Source organism: Gossypium hirsutum, chromosome A08 (assembly GCF_007990345.1).
Source record: "Gossypium hirsutum isolate 1008001.06 chromosome A08, Gossypium_hirsutum_v2.1, whole genome shotgun sequence".
Classification (NCBI taxonomy): Eukaryota; Viridiplantae; Streptophyta; class Magnoliopsida; order Malvales; family Malvaceae; genus Gossypium; species Gossypium hirsutum.
In genome coordinates this window covers 119,080,396-119,100,797 of record NC_053431.1, presented here as the reverse complement: position 1 = coordinate 119,100,797, position 20,402 = coordinate 119,080,396, and the positions used below count along the sequence as shown (strand labels likewise).

The 20,402-nt window shown below is 32.1% G+C and overlaps 3 protein-coding genes across 5 annotated transcripts; 2 read left to right on the top strand and 1 right to left on the bottom strand.

The window, feature by feature from the left end:
- The first annotated feature begins 509 nt into the window (after positions 1-509).
- LOC107936481 (histone H2A variant 1) lies at positions 510-2,748 on the top strand. 2 transcript variants are annotated; one of them, XM_016869212.2, is made up of 3 exons: positions 510-1,038; positions 1,208-1,331; positions 2,290-2,748. In XM_016869212.2, the coding sequence occupies exons 2-3, from the start codon at positions 1,218-1,220 to the stop codon at positions 2,584-2,586; spliced, it is 411 nt and encodes a 136-aa protein (XP_016724701.2). In that variant the 5' UTR covers positions 510-1,038; positions 1,208-1,217; the 3' UTR covers positions 2,587-2,748. The 2 variants fall into 2 exon arrangements, with proteins under 2 accessions (XP_016724701.2, XP_040930891.1); XM_041074957.1 differs by having other exon boundaries at positions 517-1,038; positions 1,218-1,331.
- A 1,993-nt stretch (positions 2,749-4,741) lies between these two features.
- LOC107936501 (peptidyl-prolyl cis-trans isomerase CYP63) lies at positions 4,742-10,229 on the bottom strand. 2 transcript variants are annotated; one of them, XM_016869234.2, is made up of 14 exons: positions 10,088-10,229; positions 9,316-9,404; positions 9,127-9,181; positions 8,711-8,799; positions 8,051-8,075; positions 7,888-7,926; positions 7,687-7,804; positions 7,422-7,582; positions 6,988-7,333; positions 6,754-6,893; positions 6,404-6,557; positions 5,971-6,315; positions 5,511-5,591; positions 4,742-5,430 (listed from the first exon to the last, which is right to left on the bottom strand). In XM_016869234.2, the coding sequence occupies exons 2-14, from the start codon at positions 9,391-9,393 to the stop codon at positions 5,076-5,078; spliced, it is 1,986 nt and encodes a 661-aa protein (XP_016724723.1). In that variant the 5' UTR covers positions 9,394-9,404; positions 10,088-10,229; the 3' UTR covers positions 4,742-5,075. The 2 variants fall into 2 exon arrangements, with proteins under 2 accessions (XP_016724723.1, XP_016724724.1); XM_016869235.2 differs by having other exon boundaries at positions 6,988-7,156; positions 10,088-10,178.
- A 7,550-nt stretch (positions 10,230-17,779) lies between these two features.
- On the top strand, positions 17,780-19,574 carry LOC107936503 (uncharacterized). Its single transcript, XM_016869242.2, has 2 exons — positions 17,780-17,895; positions 18,775-19,574. The coding sequence occupies exon 2, from the start codon at positions 18,791-18,793 to the stop codon at positions 19,394-19,396; it is 606 nt and encodes a 201-aa protein (XP_016724731.1). The 5' UTR covers positions 17,780-17,895; positions 18,775-18,790; the 3' UTR covers positions 19,397-19,574.
- The last annotated feature ends 828 nt before the right edge of the window (positions 19,575-20,402 follow it).

Genomic DNA, 20,402 nt, shown 5'->3' with positions numbered 1-20,402 from the left:
AAAGGATTACTAATGGAAAAAGTAAAAGTTTCATTATATTATTTGTCTAGGGTATCGATAATTTTCTTAAAATGAAATAATTGAGTAGATAAGATAAGGCGTAAGAGCTATAGGATATTATTAAATGGTGAAATGAGATATTATTTGTTTAGTGTAGATAAATTATTTTTTGTAATTTCTTGAACTAAAATAATTGATTGGTAAGGAATAGAGTTAGGGTGAATTTGAATGGATAGTGTATTTACTTACGGTTAGTGTAAAACAGCAGTGATAGTGAGATTAAATATTGTAATGTAAGACAAAAAAAAATTAAATACACTGTACCGTACATCATCGCCCATCTAAACTCACCCTTAGTGTTAGAGTTTCTTAAAATTTGGAATAGAATACTATTACTTTTAAGACGGTTTAAATTTTTTATTATATTTTAATGTAAATAAATTTATAGTAAAATTATACATAGTTCCTCTTAAAAAATTAATATTTTAAACCGTAAAAATAAAAGGGAAGTGGAGGTGGATTAACGTCCAAGTGATATTAGTGTTCTCTGTTCTTCGTGCTCTTGCTATCTCAACATCCATCGAATGCCTGAAGGAGAGATGGCTATAATATAGTGTGTTTTGGGAGCTGATCTTGGTGAATTTCTTCTTAATCTTTTGTTGTTGTTTCTATTGAAAAAAAGGTGAATACATAAATATTGTTTGTTACTAATGGAAAAAGCCATTATTTCTCCACCATATCATCGGCCATGGCTGAAGCTTTGCAGATGGGGCATGTAATCTTCATTGATAGCCATTTATTGTTACAGGGAAGCATGGCTATTGAGTCATAACCGTTACGGCATGGAATTCAAGTAAAAGAAAAGGGTATTTACGTAATAATAAAAAATTTTGAAATAGCGGAATTAAAGAATTTTCCCGCCCAACATAACCGCCATCTCGAATTTAATATCCAAACAGATCAGAATGAAATAGAAAACCCTATCACTTCCCAAATAAACCCAGAAATCTTCGCTTTCGAGCTTCCTATTTCTCTCAGGTCTCTCGTAACAACATTTTTTTTTCTTCTTTTGTAATTCAAATATTTCGATTTAATTTTTTTTTAAATATTGAACATAGCTCTGATTAGCGTTTAGCAGATTCGTGATTTTACTAATTACAGATCGTATTATTTTAGTACTGATTCAGAGTTATTTTTCGCTGCTAAGGTGAACGAAGATGGCAGGAAAAGGCGGAAAGGGGCTTTTGGCGACGAAAACAACCGCAGCTAACAAGGACAAGGATAAGGACAAGAAGCGCCCGGTTTCTCGTTCATCTCGTGCCGGTATTCAGGTATTTCTCAAAACAAAATTATTTTCTTGGTTTTCAAGAGGTGTTCGTCATTAATTTTATCTATCTTCTGTCGATTTGTTTAGGCTCAAGTTTCTTCCATACATGAATATGATAGATCTTTGGAGAATTTTCTGATAATAATATAAAATTCTTTTTCCGTTCCCTTTGTTAGTAAAGTACATGCTAAAGAAATGATATTCAAAGTTTAAAATGCTTACGGTTGAGGATCGAGATGTTTAGGCTCAAGTTTTTCCATACATGAATATGATAGATCTTTGGAAAATTTCCTGATAATAATATAAATAATTTTTTGTTCCCTTTGTTAGTAAGCATATGCTAAAGAAATGATACTGAAAATTTTAAATACTTACGGTTTAGGATCGAGATACTTGCAAATTGTTCGTCAATTTTTTTTCCATGTCGAAAGACTGTTTCTTTAGAACTATCGTTAAAAGATCGAAATATAGCAGTGAATCAGCTTTTAGAAAATGCTGGGATTTAATCTTTTCTTTTTTCCTGTTAAATCTACAACATCCCTAGGCATTGTTGTTTCCCAGGTCTTGAGTTAGCTATATATACTTACTGTCAAATTATGGTTTTAGGATCTCTATTATACTCAAATTTGGAATCTAGCTTTGTCTTTAATTTAACTTAATTTGATCTAGTACTTTTATAATGTCATTAGTTAGTTTGTTAATTATTTGGGTCTAATATAAAAGATCCATGTCAATATGATGAGTTAGAAGAGATATCTTAAGAAAAAAATGTATCAGTAAGTTAACAGAAATAGTTAATAATACTAGTTGTTTACTAATTAATAGCATTCTAGGAAGTAGAAGCATTAAATCCTAAATTTGGGCATTGTAAGGACCAAAATCATAATTTGATCATATATTTATCACTTTAAAAGACCCTTAAACTTCTATTTTTTTTTTCTCCTCGATATATATATTATTAGTTCCCGGTGGGTCGTATCCACCGTCAGCTCAAGTCTAGGGCTTCAGCACATGGGAGAGTTGGGGCAACAGCTGCTGTTTACTTGGCCTCTATTCTCGAGTACTTGACTGCCGAGGTTCTTGAGTTGGCTGGAAATGCAAGCAAGGATCTGAAAGTGAAGAGGATCACTCCAAGGCACCTGCAATTGGCCATTAGAGGGGATGAAGAACTTGACACCCTTATCAAAGGTACCATTGCTGGAGGTGGTGTCATACCCCACATTCACAAGTCCCTAATCAACAAAACCACCAAGGATTGATTGCTTTTGTCTGATTCTTAACTATTTGAGGTACTTTTATCTGTTCCTTGTCTTTTATATCTATGTGGTGTTAGTCTGTAGGATTGTTGTTTTGGACTTTGGGATCTTTGTTTATTGTAGGAATGATGTTTGTTGGATAGATTTAACAGTTGTTTCTCTTAATGTTTTGTATGTACTTCTTTGGAATGTTTAACCATGCTAACATTTCTTAAGATTCATATGATCATATATGAATATTGTAACATGAATGTAGATAGTGTAAGGTGTCCTAGGTGTAAGAAGCTTTCGAAAGAATTAGTTATTCCAAAAAAGTTTAGTATTTGATATATTATCAGTTTAATTCCACAAGCAAAGTTTAAATATTGTCATTTTAAAAAAATTACTATACACTTTAAACTTTGCTTATGGAATTTAAATGTTTTCCTGATATGTATTAAATAATTTTCTGTATACTTACATTGAAAAGGAAATAAAGGGGGAAGTAAACACAAGCATGTTGTTTAGAAGCTCGTATCTGCAGAACATGCATCAGATATTTAAGATAACAATGTATGTTATGTAACATTTCTTGGCATCTTATATATCATAAAGGCATGCATAGATAGACTAAAACATAAAAGTATCACGATACTTCGCAACACCCCTTCAGCATCATTGTGAAATAATAGGGTTAAACAGTCCAGTGACGGTTGACAAATTCCGAGTGGATTGAGACATTACGTCCCATTTTTGCGAGTGCATACGCACAAAGATTACCATCCCTAAACGTGTTTTGAATTCTGTCTTTCTCAAATTAGGAAATGAGGGTCTTGCATTCTAGAATTAACGTTTGCAGCAATGGATTATTGATGACAGTATTCTTGATGAACAACAAAAGTAGCATCAAGCTCCATAATGATTTTATCTATATTAAGCTCTCTAGCTAAATGAAGGCCATCCTTGAGTGCCAATAGCAGTAGGGACGTGTCTATAAATTCCCGCAACCCATTCCGTTTACTATCCCTGAGTTGGACATATCTTGGCATTAAAAGGTAGAGAATCAGGCATAGGCAACCTGGTGAGTCGCGCGGCCTTTCGAACCATCTAATCCCGTGATGTTTTTATAGGACTCATTTGTTCAATCAGAATCGATCCAACATTATAGGTAAAAAGCAACTTGTTTGAAACCAGAACATACGATTCCGATAGAAGCAAGAGTTAAACTGATTACACCATCTATTTTTGGCTTGATTGATATGTCTTTAATTAAATAAAGCATAAAAAATTATAAAAATAAAAATATTTAACAAATAGAAGATATTGATTCAATGTCAATTGATATAACTTTTTTAATTGGATTAAAACTTGGATTGATTTTTTGTCTAATTGATTCGATTAATTATTTGATCTAATTCAAATAGATTTGAATGGAGAATATTGTAATTACAATGGAAGTAGTGGATTAGGTCAAGTGTCCGTGGTAAGCAGCAACCTGAGGGAAACAAAAAGAAAGGCAGATGCTAATCTCGATCAAACTAACAGATGAATGAGCTAATAAATTAGAACGAGAAAACCCCAGGTAACACGGCTACCTCGATACGTAATTTAGCAGAAAGAGTTTTTTTTTTTTTTATAAATTCCGTGCGCTATTTAGTAAAAATAAGGCTAAAAGAGTTATTTTACTTGCTTTATATCAAATCATTGTAATAGCAAAATTAACGGGGAGGTCATGATTTTTAAATAAAAAATAATACAAGGTTTCAATGATTCAAAAATAAAGTATAAGAAGTAAAATTTAAATTTTAGAAGAGTTATAATCTTTGACATATTTAAATTTTTAAAATTTTAATTATCTTATATACTGTTCATGAAAGATTTAAGGTGTGATAAATGTTGTAGAATAAATAAGACACTTGTCATATCCTCGATTTGTTGTTCAGGCATGACAATTTTTTTGAAAAGATTACAAATTCAAAAAATATTTTTAAAAATAATAAACAAATAAATAATAACATATATATTTTATAATTATAATAAAAGTAAACATTTAAAATAGTTTTCACCCCAGTTCTTACAACTTTTTAGCCAGGCAAACCAATTTTTTACCATTCAAAACCATATGGTTCAAGCAAACCATTACTATGATATACGCAATAGATAGAAACGTAAAGAAAACTATCACAAAAAGAGAGATTCATCCGATTAAAGCATATAACAAATGTTGAGTCAAATTTGAAACAAAGCACATAGAACATTCCATAAGAAAGAAACAGAGTTTACTTAATTTAGGTAACACCGAGCATGCCTCTTGCTATTTCAAATAAGCTCTAGAAGTATTAAGTCACTATGCAAACAAAAACTAGAACTATTTGCCAACTCTGAATCGACAATCTAAATAGCATATGATGATCAATAACTGCTTGTATAAAAAAGGCATGCCCTCTGAAACACAACCAAGACAAATAGCTATGCTTCGATTAAATGTAAATGATGTCATGGAAGGCATGGATTCAATCTGCATAAGACACCAATCCTCTTTGTCCAGAGGGTGAGCTTGATTTTGACGTGTTTGGAGACTGCGATTTTCTGTTGCGATTTCTTGATGGCGAGATATCGGGAGATCTGGAATGTGAAGACGCATTACTCTTCGACCTAGAGGTCTGGACCCTGATTTGTTCTCGTGGGGAGCCTTGTTGATCATCGATTCGAGGACCAAGACGAGATTTTAACCCCTCGCTTATGGCAGGTCGTTTGTCTCTAGGACTAGGACTTCGAATAGGACTCTGGCTCTCACTACGATCTCTGTATCTTCCCCGGTAATGAACTGGGCTGCGCGAAGGACTCCTACTTTTTCTGCCTTCACATCTGCAAATGAAAATAAAAGCATATATAAACTATTTTCCAGTCTAATTCAATGAAATCTGCATTTGTATCTGAAAACGAACCTGGGGGGACTACGGCCTCTTGGCGGGCTTCTATAACGTCTTCGTGTTGATCGATCAGAATGATTTCTGTAGCTAGAATATCTTCACCAAAAGAATAATATGATATTAAGATTTAAGGGGGAAACATTGGAAAAGTACCAGAGGTTAGATCAAAACTGGCATGGTTAACGAAATAACTAGACATTTACTCAAAAAATAGATAAATTAGTCCTTGTATGTTAGATAAAAAGCAAACCCACCCTTTCTATTAAAAATTTCATCCATTTTTACTGTTAAAAAATGACATGGCTAACAAAATCACTAGACAGTTACACGTTGCACGCCATGTGTACCTCATGCTGACATACAAGACCAGTTTTTAGTAGTAGAAAAGGATGAAAATTTTAACAAAAGGACCGGTTTTCTCTTGATCTAATGTGCAATGAATACTTTTGTCATTTTTTGAGTAGAATGGATTTACCTATCATGGTTTCTTTCTGGAACATTTCTTCCACCATAAGCATAGGATCTAGGTGGGGAACGTTCAGGAGAAGGTGTACGGTATCGACGTGCAAAGGAAAAACGGTCAGTGAAGCCACGGCCTTTTCTTACGCGCTTTGATGTGCCACCCGGAGATGGACTTCTTGAGGCAATACGCACTTGGTTGGATGCAGGGGCTTTCCTTGAAGGACTATTCAATGGGCTACGTGAAGTCCTTGCACCAGATTTCCTGGAAGAGCTTCTAACATCATCTTTTGGAGGACTCATGCTTCGGCTGCTTCTGCGGCTGTTGTTTGGCCCCCTTTTAGGGGTTGGGCTCACACTTCTGTGAAGCATATGGGAAAAGGAAACATTGTCAATGAAATTATAGTGTAGATTTCAGCTAAGAGAAGACAAACTGATAACATAAAAACCTCAATCTATCCGAGCCATCTGCATCGGTATGTAGGTTAGTAGCAGCAGCCTTGTTGCCATGACCATTGTTGGCAAGCTCATCACTTTTAGGTGACAATTCACCTTCTTCATGTGAGTTGTCCTCAGTTACCTTCAACTTATTCCTTTGTAGTCCTACATCAGAATCAACCATTAGTTGTTCCCTATATTATATATATTGGTGCAAGTCGCCTGTGCTAATAATGCCCAAATTCAAGTGCCGCTAGATTCAATTATGATAGCGTGAAGAAAGCTAGAATCAAGAAATGGAATATATATATGCATGTGAAGACAAATAGAGAGGGGCTAAAACAATAAAGGATGGAATTACCAATATTCTGTGGAGATTCATCTTCAGCTGGTTGGGATCTGGAGATGGGTTTTTTACGACGTAAACTGGCCTTTCCATCATCACTGCCACTGCTAGTGGTTGTACCCTCGCTTTCACTGTCAGTTGAACTATCTGAACTCCTGCAATAAAGCCATTATCAACAAACATAACCAAAAAAAAAAAAGAAGGGAAAATATTTGGAGGATTGTTCTTGAAACCAGGTTTTAACCAGACCATTTGGATTTGCGCTTTGATCTTTTTCCTTGCCGACCTTTTTTCCTCTCCCTTCGCCCATCCTTCCTCTTTTTCCCACGTTGATGCTTGCCTCTTTTGGCTGACTTCTTTCTCCTATGTCTTCTTCCATCACTTGAGGAACTTGACTCAGATGAAGAGACATCAGAATCTGAATCAGAAGAATAGGAATCAGAACCGGAATCAGAGCTGTATGAATCAGATGAAGAATATCTCCTCTTTCTTTTTTTCCTTTTATCCTTCAAAGACTTTTTACTTCCTCTAGCATGTTCATCATCTGAACTGTCCGATGAAGGAATTTTTCCCGATTTCTTCCCTTTCCCTGAAACTAAAACCATAGTGAAAAAAGTAAAATGAAAAGTTGGCAACAAATCCAGAAATTGTCATAGTAGTGGTTAAGACTGCTTCAACAGTACCTTTTGCTTTTCCAAGAGCATCCTGATTTTTACTTTCGGAGGTTTCACCACAGTCGGATATTTTTACAGGTTGCACAGGCTTTCCATCACTTGTTCCAACAAGCTCAATTTTCTTCAAAACTTCTACTCCCTTGATTACCTTTCCGAAAACAACATGTTTGCTGCCAAGCATTCAAGAAATGACAAATCCATTGCTAAGGAACATAGAAAAGCTCCATCTTTACAGTCATACCAGGTAAATAAGTAATAAGCAAACGTTAAATACCCATCAAGATGAGGTTGGCGCTTGAAGGTTATAAAGAATTGAGATCCGTTTGTGTTTGGACCACTGTTTGCCATAGAGAGAACACCAGGTCCGTCATGAGTCAGTTTAAAATTCTCATCTGCAAGGAAACATAAACTTTAATGATTAAGTTTTGACTTGATTCATAGTAAGATACTTAAGTGCTGACATGCAAAGGCCTACCTGCAAACTTCCCTCCATAAATACTTTCTCCGCCAGTGCCTGCAAATCAATTAAAGCTCTTTCCTTACAAGTCTGGGCATACATTTAAATGTCAAGCAGAGAGTCTGCAATCTCTCAAAAATAACAGAACAAAATTTCCATGCATTGGAATGAGCAAGCATACCATTTCCCTTTGAAAAGTCACCACCCTGTAGAAAAAAGTAAAACATACAAAATGGAAAAGTTTAGCGCCGTTGAGTACATGCTTTTACACGTAAAATTAATAGATACTAGCTCCCCTCACCTTCCCTACAAAGCAAAAAAATAAAAGTACTGAGCTTTTCTCTAATTTTAATCACTCTGTGGACACCCATGATGACTAACCAGTTTAATCACCAGCAACAACAAGCAGTAGCACCAAGGAGGTGAAAACAAGGCTCAAAAAGTTCAGGTTACAGCACTAAGATCTATCAATTAATACTCAGCAGAGAACTTACTCATTTAAAGATAACTGAAATATTTTCCTAGTGATTAATTGGCACCAAAGTTTAAGTACTGACCTTACTGTTTCAGATAAAGGTCATTTAGAATGATTATATACGATTAGACCAAAGAGATACATGTTTAATTGACTGCAGATACAAGAAATCTGAATCCTATCAACCGAATAAGATATTATGATAGAAAAGTAAGATGTTAATCAAACTAAAATTACAGCTTAGAAATAAAAACTTTGCATCACGGCAAAAGGTAGGACATAGGAAAAAAAAATGAAACAAGAATCATCATAGCAAACACTCCTCTGATTAATTAAAATGATTTGTAGAAAGAGTGAGTAACATACTTGGGCCATGAATCCTTTGATTATTCGATGAAAAAAAGTTCCTTTATAGTGCAAGGGTTTCCCGGTAGATTTGCCAATGCCCTTTTCACCTATAGTTTAACACAGTTCAATATAATCAAAAACCCTGACAAACTTGTTTGCAAATACAGACAATTAGTTTATAAGACGATAAAATTTGAAGCAAGGCTTTGTGTGATTTATCCTAGTCAAAGAAAAAATATTCATGAGATAATTAAATCTTGCTTTCGTAGACTATGACACAGGAGACATTTAAAGAATCTAGAAAGACCAGAAACTATTAATTAATAATAGGTTCATCAATACTGATACACAGTAACAAAGAGAAGACAATCAGTGCAAGCACCAAAATTAAGTCACCTGCCACTAACAAAAATATGGAACATTTTCAGGAATACCTGTACAGAGTGCCCGGAAATTCTCAGCTGTCTTAGGAACAACATCTGCAAAAAGCTGTAAATTTGGAAAAAAAGAACTTTATCTTTATCCTTAAAATGAAGTTAGACTCAGATACTTTCCAAATGTTCCCACAAAAAACAGGGAACAAAAACGGAGTAAAAAAAGCCAGTAGCTGGTTTTTGGCTTACCTCGATAATAATTCTTTCCACCAGATCTCCACCAATTGAAACATCGAAGAATACCATAGGGTTTTTTTTTTTACTCATTGCTCCTCAAACTACAAAATAGTCAAGTTACACCACAATGTTAGTTCATAAAATAGTCTAATAGATTAATACATAACAAAAAAAAAAAGAGTTCACTTTTCGATGCATGTGGCACATAAAATTCTACTTCATTCTCACATATCAAACATACAAGCTTCTTCAAGAACAATTCTTTCAGCAAATTTTGTGAATAAAATTCCCTATAGAAGAGCCCTAAAATTTAAAGATGTCTAAACTCCAGATTCACTTACATACACCCTTTCAAGCTACAAGCGATGCATATCCTCTAAAACAGACCAATGCTACGAATATGATATGCATTCGCCACTGTATTTATTACTAAAAAAAGTCTAAATTACAACTAAATAATGTAGCGTTTAACAATTTAGTTAACGCATGGCGACAAACCTACTGTAACCGGAAAAACCCTAAATCCTAATTTTCACACTCAAATACTCTTGATCTTCTTCTTTAAGGAGAAAATAAGCTTAAAATTTAACTGAAATGCTTAAACTTGGAAGGTTAAAGATAGCTATTTACTGCTCAGAAAATCAGAACGGATCAAACTGATACAGAAGAAAAAGCCTAAAAAAACAAAAAGATACAGAGTATTGATGGAAGGCAACAGTTGGGAGAGCAGCGAGTCGAGCTGAGTAAACTCGAGCTAGAGTTCGAAAATGGCGGCGATAATTACCGATTCACCGAAGAAAGTGTTGGCTCGTGCTGCACTTCTAGCTGCTTGCTTATGCTTAGCTTCTTTGTTGAGAAATTTGCCCTAGTGCTAGTAGTTTCGCAAATATCTCCTTTTCGGGCTTAACAACTATTGATGATTTTTTTGTTTTATTAGTTAACTGATACCTGAACTATATTCAATCCTCAAATTAGTCCTTAATTGTTTTTGCCAAAATGATACCTAAATTATCATTTTGCCTCAGTTTACCCCAAAACAGTAAACCTTGGACACTGTAAATTTTTTTTTTGGTAAAATGACACAAAATTGATAGTTGATGTACCATTTTTTTATTAAAAACATTTAAGGATTCATTTGAAAATATAGTTCAAGGATTACTTTTATGAATAAAACCATGGTTTTTAAGGTCTAATTCTGCCTTTTAACCCTTGAAATTTAGTTCTTACGTTTGATTGGAATAATTTAATCCTTTGCTATTTTGATTTAAAATTTAAGATTTAATTAATAAAGATTTTTTGTTAAATTTATATACGATTCATTTTAATAATAACAAATTACAAATATATATAAAATATTACAAGGTTACGAATTATTTATTTAATTGACACTCAGCTTCCTATTTTAAAATCATGTGCCTCAAGTACCCAACTGCCCAAGTGTTAATCTTCTCACTATTTTGTAGGATTATAATTAATTTATATATATATATATCAATTTTCCATGCACATTAATTAAAATAACTAATTGAAAATATTTAAACAACAATTAGTTTTAAGCCAAGTGAGAAAATAGTTATATATTTTATAATTTAATCAATACGTGAAATTGATAAATGTTGATGAAAGATATTTATAATCTTAATGATTATAAACCAAGTGAGAAAATAGTTATATATTTGATAACTTAATTAACATGCCAAATTGATAAATGTTGGTAGAGAATACTTGTAATCTTAATGAATGGCTGAGATTTTTAAATGAAGAGAGTAGAAGGACTAAATTTCAGTTATTTTCAAAGTATAAAGATTAACAACAAATTTTACCAAAAAGAAAAGTAAAACTGACGTAAAACAATTTCCGTTGCCTGGACTTGAACCCGGGCTCCCGGTGAGAGCCGAGTATCCTAACCACCTAGACTACAACAGATTTTGAAAAGCATGAAATTACTATTTTTACAATAATGAAATAGAAAAAGTTTAAACAATGAAGGTTAAAATATGTCATGAATCCCTATACTCTTAGTAAATCTGGAATTTAGTCCTTGTATATTTATTTCGAGGAGTTTAGTTCCCCTACTTTTCAGATTTTAAAATTCAAGTCCAATTATTAATATTAATAAGATTATTTTGTTAAATTCATGTTCATTATAATGTTATTCTTTTAGTTACATTGTTGCTAAATGAGTGTATATATATATGTATAATTTCAAATTATCATACTAACAAATTTATCAAAGAAAATAATTGTGTTAGCAATTCGAACTAAATTTTTAAATTTGAAAAGTAGAGAAACTAATTTCCTAAAAATAAAAATATAGAGACTAAATTTCAAATTTGAAAAAAACATATTTTAACCTTAAATTAATTAATAAATAAAACTATACAACCATTCCATTCAAATCCTTTTTTATATATATAAAATAAGATTATAAGGCATATTTCTGTGATCAATAATAGGATCCCATCAAAATACTGGTAGAGTTATTCATTGGTCGGATCAGGTTAAGTAAAAATTTAGGTCTGTTTTTTAGGTTAGGCCTGAAAAATAGGTCTATTTTGCTCAAACCCGGTCCAAATAAAGATACTAAAATTAAAGCCTGATCCGCACGTTTTAAAATATTTTATATTATTTTTTATATAAAAATAAAATTTAAAATATAATACATCAAATACACTAAAAATATTTAAATAAATGTTTCCCAACAAATGAAAAAATAAAAATAAAATAAAATCCTTAAATAACACTAAAATTAGTGCAGCTTAACAAGTAAATACCTCTAAAATAGTAGCAAAATTAATAATAGAACAAGAGTTAAACAATATCTAAATAATAACAATAAAATAGTAGCAATACGATAGCGAAATGATGGCAAAATAATAATAATAAAACAACGGTAAAACAGTAACAAAATAGCAGTATTTTTTTTTTTGCAAATTCGGGTCGAGCTGAGCATAGGCCGAAAAAGCTTACTCGAGACCTAACCTGTTTAGAAAACAAGCATTATTATTTTTTGTTCAAGCTCATTTTTCAAGTCTATATTTTTGCTCAAATTCTCCCATTTTTTAGTCAGGCCTTTGGACTGGATCACTCGGTTCAACCCATAAACAAATCTAATTGTTGAGGGCATCAACTTTTCAAAAAGTTGACTCTCAAAAATAAGCAAATACCAGCACCTCGTCCGGAGTAAATTGGCAATAAATACCATTTAAACTTTCGAGATAAACTCGTCGTTGAATCTTAAGAGTAGATGCAATAGTAAGTGAATCGCACTACTAGAATGTAACACCCCTAACCCGTATCCATTGTTAGATTAGGGTCATGAGGTATTACCAAACTATACACAGCTTAAGGAATCGTATGTACATTTCCTTTATAGCATTTAAATGATTTTATTATATCAAATTTTTAATACATAAATTTCATGTGCATACCTTAAAACATTCAAACCCAAATATTAAATACATGTTATTATATCTATTTAATTTAATAAATTTCAAACATATTATTTAAATAACTTTACATGTGTGCATGGTAAAAGCCAAACATACTATTACACGCCAATTCAAGTCCCAACATATATGCAACCTCAATATTATTACTATATGGCCGAACCTAACTTTAAAGCAATATATATATATATTGCACATCTTAGCATACCACTATGAACCATTAAATAAGCATAGAATAGCCCATTGTACACCCCACTCGCATGCAAATTATTATACACCATTAATATTCACATAACCAAGTACACATGCTCATACTATTGGTGGAAACACTTATTTTACTTGTGATATCCGACTATAGATATTTACTTAGTATTTCTTTTTACTATTCAAATGATCATAATTTCAATCATCAAATATATTTACACAAGAATCATACTAATCCATCACATAAAATATCCCATAAAAATACTTCTAAAACCAATTTAGTAACATAGCCGAATACACAATGTACTTAATATTACTCTTTTACCGAATCATACAACAGCATCGCAAACATATATTCTTCATATTAAGTTTATTAACTTGGACTATTCATGATACAAATTATATATTTCTAATATGCCAATATTTAATCACAACTAATATATATATATATATATATATATATTACTTATCCAACAACCGTGTTTATCTTGATTAAACTAAATCATAAAATTCAAAACATATCAGTTTGTCAAACTTACCATATTGAATAATCACAAGCTATACATATCATTAATTTAAACTGTAAACATATACGAAACACACCATATATATATGACTTGCATTTTACTTATCTAATATATTACATATTATAACTCAATAAGCATTTGTTATTTATATATGCAAATGTCGAATCATCAATCAAATATATTCATTATCTAAATTTAACATTTAACCAAATATACTCGTTAACCCACTTTAACCAATATTATTATTAAATACAAGACACAATTGAATCATTACACTAACTACTTAACCTTTAAATACCAAACCACAAACAAGCCTATCACAAGCATATGTATGAATTTCATCTATCACAAACCGAATATAGAAGCATGTCATTTACTACTCCGAACCGATTTGCAAGGCAAATCACACATCCTAAATAAGTCAATAGTAAACCACAGCCAAAACACATTCATCACCCATATATTAAGTTTAACTTGCACATATATATATATACACATAACCCATGACCAGAGTTACTTAAACATTAAAACATTAGCACTAGGATCAAGCCATTTTCGCATTACTTTATATACATACGCATCCAAAATAAACTAACACCAAGGCTAGCCTATACATGTCATAAGATCGAGTTTAACTTATAAGATACCGAAACCGTAGACAGTGTGATGGACTGTGCTGACGATTCCCGAGCTCGTAACATAATCCAAAATCTATAAAACAAAAATGAGCATACACACAGAGTAAGCTTTTATAGCTTAGTAAGTCATAAGCAAATAACAATTCAAGACATTATCAATTCATCTAAATCAAACCATAATATACTATCATAGCTACATTTAACCCCACATTTAACATTTCATATATATATTCTGTGCTTTTTATAATAAACCTTATCTTAACTGAATGTACATATATATATACTCAAAATATCATTCGATTTCAAAGGCATATTAACACCATATAACCGAATGTTCATAGACTAATATACATATACTCATAAATCCAACTTTAAAAACTCATACTTATACATAGCATATAACCGAAAATACTTCATGAATCCACCTACATTTACATTATTATCATATATAGAATTTGCATTTAATATCAAATAACAAACTTAACTTACTTTCAATTAGGTAATCAAATACATCATACCTAATCGTTTAACTCATTTTACACATTCGATCATAACTTATCATTGTCCGTTGAACCATTCGGAATTGAATAGAATACTCGGATAATCACACGTATCGAACAATACCGACGTCCCAGACGTGGTCTTACATGTAATTACATAACAATGCCACTGTCTTATACAGGGTCTTACTCGTACACATATATCGGAATCACATATCGATGCCAACGTATTAAACGTGGTCTTACTCGCACACATATATCGGAATCACATATCACAAGTCGAAGTCTCATATATATATATCCATGTATCAATTTAAACTTGGCCAAAACACGAATATGTTCATTAATAATATTATTATTCACTTTCTAGGTCACAAAATCATCATACAATCAAATATATATATTTATATACTCATGATTCACACTTTAATATCATATACATATATCATTTAGCCGAATTTAAATTTGCAATTATTATACATATAATCAACACTTTAACATGAATAGTTCATGTCATTACTTCAAATACCAAACTTATTCGTTACTTTATCATTAAACATAGATTATTTTTCATTACTCAATGCTGATTTGTAATTTACTACTATTTGCTACAATTATTTACAGATCACTGATATTAAAAGTTAACAACATCCATATGTTTATGAACTTACCTCGGACGATGTAAAACGGGACGAGACGACTAGTCAACAACTTTAGTTTTCCCTCGATCCAAATCCAATTTCTTTGGTTCTTGATCTAAACATATTCAATTTAAACTCATTCAAGCACATTTTTATTTGATTAAATCCAAACACACATAAATGGGAAAATTACCATTTTACCCCTGACATTTTACACTTTTTACAATTTAGTCCCTATTGCACAAAACACAAAATATGCAAAATCTCAACATACCCATGTTAGGCCGAATGTTTCTAGTGTTCATACAAGTCCATATATTTCATTTATTTCACATTTTAGTCCCCAAATTATTATTTTTTCAATTTAGTCCTAATTACTCAAAATCATCAAAAACTCCCATACAAAATATGTTAATCTAAAACATATCTTTCATATTTCATCATCAAACAACAAAAATCACAAGCTCACAACAATGGCATAACTCAAAATATTTACCAAAATAAAAAATTCAAGCATGAGTTTACTAGTACTCGAAGCAACGATCTCAAAAACATAGAAATTATTAAAAACCGAGCTAAACACATACCTTGATTGAGCTTGAAAGTGTCTAACTAGGTTTTTCTTTTTCTTTTCTCTTGTTTCAGCAAGAACACCAAAATATGACACATAAATGGCTTATTTCTTTATGTTTTATGATATATAATATATTATATTAACATAACATTTAATTTACACTTTTAACCTTAGTTAAAATATTACACTTTCATATATATTATGCTTAGTTAAAATATTACACTTTCATATATATTATGCCCATAGCCGTCCACTTACATTAATAATGGCCCAATTACAACATTAAGGTTTCATATTACAAAGGCATTTAACAATTTGGTGCTTTTACTATTAATCACCTAATTTTATTTTATGCGATTAAGTCCTTTTATTTAATCGGACACTCAAACTACAAAATTAAATCACGAAAATTTCAGAGATATAAATTCACACATAATAAACACAGAAAATAATTTTTAAATATTTTTCTGACTCGGATTCTTGGTCCCAAAACCACCGTTCCAATTAGGGTCAAAATCGGGCTGTTACAGAGAATCCTAGCCGGAGGCATTGGAATAACAAGGCCAGATAATTTAACCCCTCTCATCATGGGTATGTGTCTACATACGGATTCCAAGTTCCACGACAGACTGCTCTTTTTATGCCACCTCCAGGTAAAACTAGAATCGATCCAAATTACCCATGGAGAAGAACTGATAAAAAATGGGCTCCAGTTATCTCTAGGCAGGCCATCTTGCACTGGAAGATAAAGTCGTTATGGGAAGACATTTGCACTGTCTTAATGTATATCCAACTATAGGTGCGAACAGGCTACCATCCAATGGATTTTCACATACAGAGAGCGGCACTACAACCACCAGCAAGCGGTTCTAATATTTCTTTGGCATTAACCAGGATTGTTGTTTCGTGCTTTTTTCCGCCAACATGATAAAACCTTAAGAATTAAAAATTGCAAGATACTAAACATGATTTATTGTTTTTTTGGAAAGAACATTAAGGATTTTAGTAAGGATAATTCTCAATAAATTTGAACTATTATTTTATAAATTAAAATTATATATATAAAAAAATTTGTATTTAATGGTTGTATAGTTTTATTTATTCTATTAATTTAAGGTTAAAATATGTCATAGGTTTCTGTATTTTTTTTAAATTTAAAATTTAATTTCTATATTTTTAATTTTAAGAATTTAGTTCCTCTTCTTTCCAAATTTTAAAATTCAGTTACAATTGCTGACACAATTATTTTCTTTGTTAAATTTGTTGGTATGATATTTTGAAATTAAAAAAAAAATATTCACTTAGTAGCAATGTAACTAAAAGAATAACATTATAATGAACCTAAATTTAACAAAATAATCTTAATAGTGTTAGCAATTGGACTTGAATTTTGAAATCTGAAAAGTAGAGAAACTAAATTTCTAGAAAAGAATGTACAAGGACTAAATTATAAATTTACTAAGAGTATAGGGATTTATGACATATTTTAACCTTAATTTAATTATAGTCAGACCGTAACCTTTCTTATTTCATTTTTGTAGAAAAACCTGTAGGTGTTCGCACTAGCCAAAATCTGTTGTAGTCTAGGTGGTTAGGGTACTCGGCTCTCACTTGAGGTAAGCAGGTTCAAATCTCAGCAACAGAAATTATTTTTCTGTCTTTTTAACTTTTCTTTTTTGTGAAATTTGTTGTTAGTCCTTATTCTTTGAAAAAAAATTGAAATTTAATCATTTTACTTAAAAATTTAAAAATTAAGTCCTGCTACTTTCTTCATTTAAAGTGTACACTGTCCAAGGTTGTTACTGTTTTGGGGTAAACTGAGACAAAATTGATAATTTAGGTATAATTTTGGCAAAAAAATTAAGGACTAATTTGAGGATTGAATATAGTTCAGGTATCAATTTACTAATAAAACAAATAAAATCATCAATAGTTGTTAAGCTCGAAAAGGAGATATTTGCGAAACTACTAGCACTGGGGCGAATTTCTCAACAAAGAAGCTAACCATAAGCAAGCAGCTAGAAGTGCAGCACGCGCCAACACTTTCTTCGGTGAATCGGTAATTATCGCCGCCATTTTCGAACTCTAGCTCGAGTTTACTCAGCTTGACTCGCTGCTCTTCCAACTGTTGCCTTCCTTCAATACTCTGTATCTTTTTGTTTTTTTAGGCTTTTTCTTCTGTATCAGTTTGATCCGTTCTGATTTTCTGCTCAGTAAATAGCTATCTTAAACCTTCCAAGTTTAAGCATTTCAGTTAAATTTCAAGCTTCTTTTCTCCTTAAAGAAGAATATCAAGAGTTTTTGAGTGTGAAAATTAAGATTTAGGGTTTTTGCGGTTACATTAGGTTTGTCGCGATGCGTTAACTACATTGTTAAATGCTACGTTATTTAGTTGTAATTTAGACCTTTTTTTAGTAATAAATACAGTGGCGATTGGCGAATGCATATCATATTCGTAGCATTGGTCTGTTTTAGAGGATATGCATCGCTTGTAGCTTGAAAGGGTTTATGTGAGTGAATCTGGAGTTTACACATCTTTAAATTTTAGGGCTCTTCTATAGGGAATTTTATTCACAAAATTTGTTGAAAGAATTGTTCTTGAAGAAGCTTGTATGTTTGATATGCGAGAATGAAGTAGAATTTTATGTTCCACATGCATCAAAAAGTGAACTTTCTTTTTTGTTATGTATTAATCTGTTGGACTATTTTATGAACATTTTGGTGTAACTGGACTATTTTACCAAAGCTTAAATCAGCTCAAGTAGTTGGATTATATTTTAAGAAAGAATTAAGTTTAAGCTCGAGTTTATCCCTATCCGGCTCATATGAACTTGAAAAGATTTGACTTTACAATTTTAGTTTTTTTTTCTTTTTCTTCTTTTGTTCAATATTTTGGTATCACTCTAGGACCTTCAATTTCACTCGAGTTTTTTCTCAGTCGGTCTTTTAAAGGCATGGACCCTTCATTACCCCAAAACTTGAAGGAATATTCCGCTTCTTTAACGACCATAAAATTCGTGCGCCCCCTCCCATTACTCCGTGGTCCAATCCCGGCCGGAACTTTGAGCGACCCATCATCCGGTCCATACATCCTTGCCTTCAAAGACCTTGCTTCTTGGGCCGCCGCTTACAAATCTTGCGAATCAAAAATCATATTTCAATGCGAGGAAGGCGCACGAATTAGGTGCGCCATCACTGCTTCCAACAAGTGCAAACTCGCTTGGTGGCAGTCCCTGATTAGTTGGAAATCAATGGACTTAACCGAAAGAGAGCGGTGCGAAGATATCGAAATGGAAGTTTGTTTGGTTGCCGCTAAGGAAAAATGCGTCTGCTTCGCCAAGGCAAAGTGTACGACGCCGTTTTTGAACGCGAGAATCGCAGTAGGGGAGAAGGAGATAATGAATAAACGGGTTGAGAGGATGGTACACGCAGCATCGTTACCGGAGGAAAGCAAATGGGTCTATTTTATCGGGTCGGATAATTTGGGAGGGTCCAAACCAAGTGTGACTAATTCCAGAGCTAGTCAGTATTTGGGCCATGATTCTCAACTTCAAATGTGAACCGTCACATGGGTCCGGAGTTTCAGTCGGGTTTTATTTTTAAGTAGTGGCAATTCTAAAGTGGACAATTGGTTGTTGTAATAAGCAATACACCAGGCTAAGGTATGTTAAATTTTGTTCGTTGACAATTTGTAGAGGTTTTTTAACATGAACATTGGCTTTGAATTTCGGGGTAGAATTTAGAAACATCTTATTTTAGAAATGCATGCACAATGTGTTAACTTTTGTCATACAATAAAAGAGACCCTTTAAAGAATTTTGGATACAACATTCAACAGAAATAAGAAATAGCACAGGAATAAAATCCCAATTTTCAAAAAGGTCAAATGTATTCGAAAGATGGGTTCTTTCAGCAGAATATAAGCAATGGCCAACCTTTGACTGTGCCCATATAGGCATATAGCATCTTAACTTTCTCATTTTCTTCCATATTATGACCCGAGTAGTGCACAACAAATTTCGGCAGTAGGTTCCAACTGCATGCTTTTCACAAATACATAATAATTTTCTAAGCACTTGAGCTTTGCAGGCATATTAGTGACCATTGTTATGGATGTCTTTTGCGCTTTAGTTTTTATTTTCTTACAAAATAATGGTCCGTACGTCGAAAACATGAATTTTTATTTTATAAAACTAAAGTCTCATGATTTTTGTAAAAAATTTAGAACATTTTGGGCTAGAAATAATTATACTGTATTTTGCAATAGCATATGCCATGAGAAATTAGCTCTAGAAATTTAGGTTTTTAATACTGTTAAATTTTAGTGAAGAACATGCGGATTGGATCAAATTAGACCCTCTACTATTAAATAGATCAATATAATCTATGAATCATTAAACAAATAAAGCCAAATTATAATAGAGTTATTAAAAAATGATATGATGTTTTTCATTTGTAGTTCAAAACTCAATAAAATATCTCATTTACAAAAGCATAAAATTTTTCAAAATAATAATTTTGGAAAATAAATAAATTTTTTTTACAAAAATAAGCTGATTCATTTAA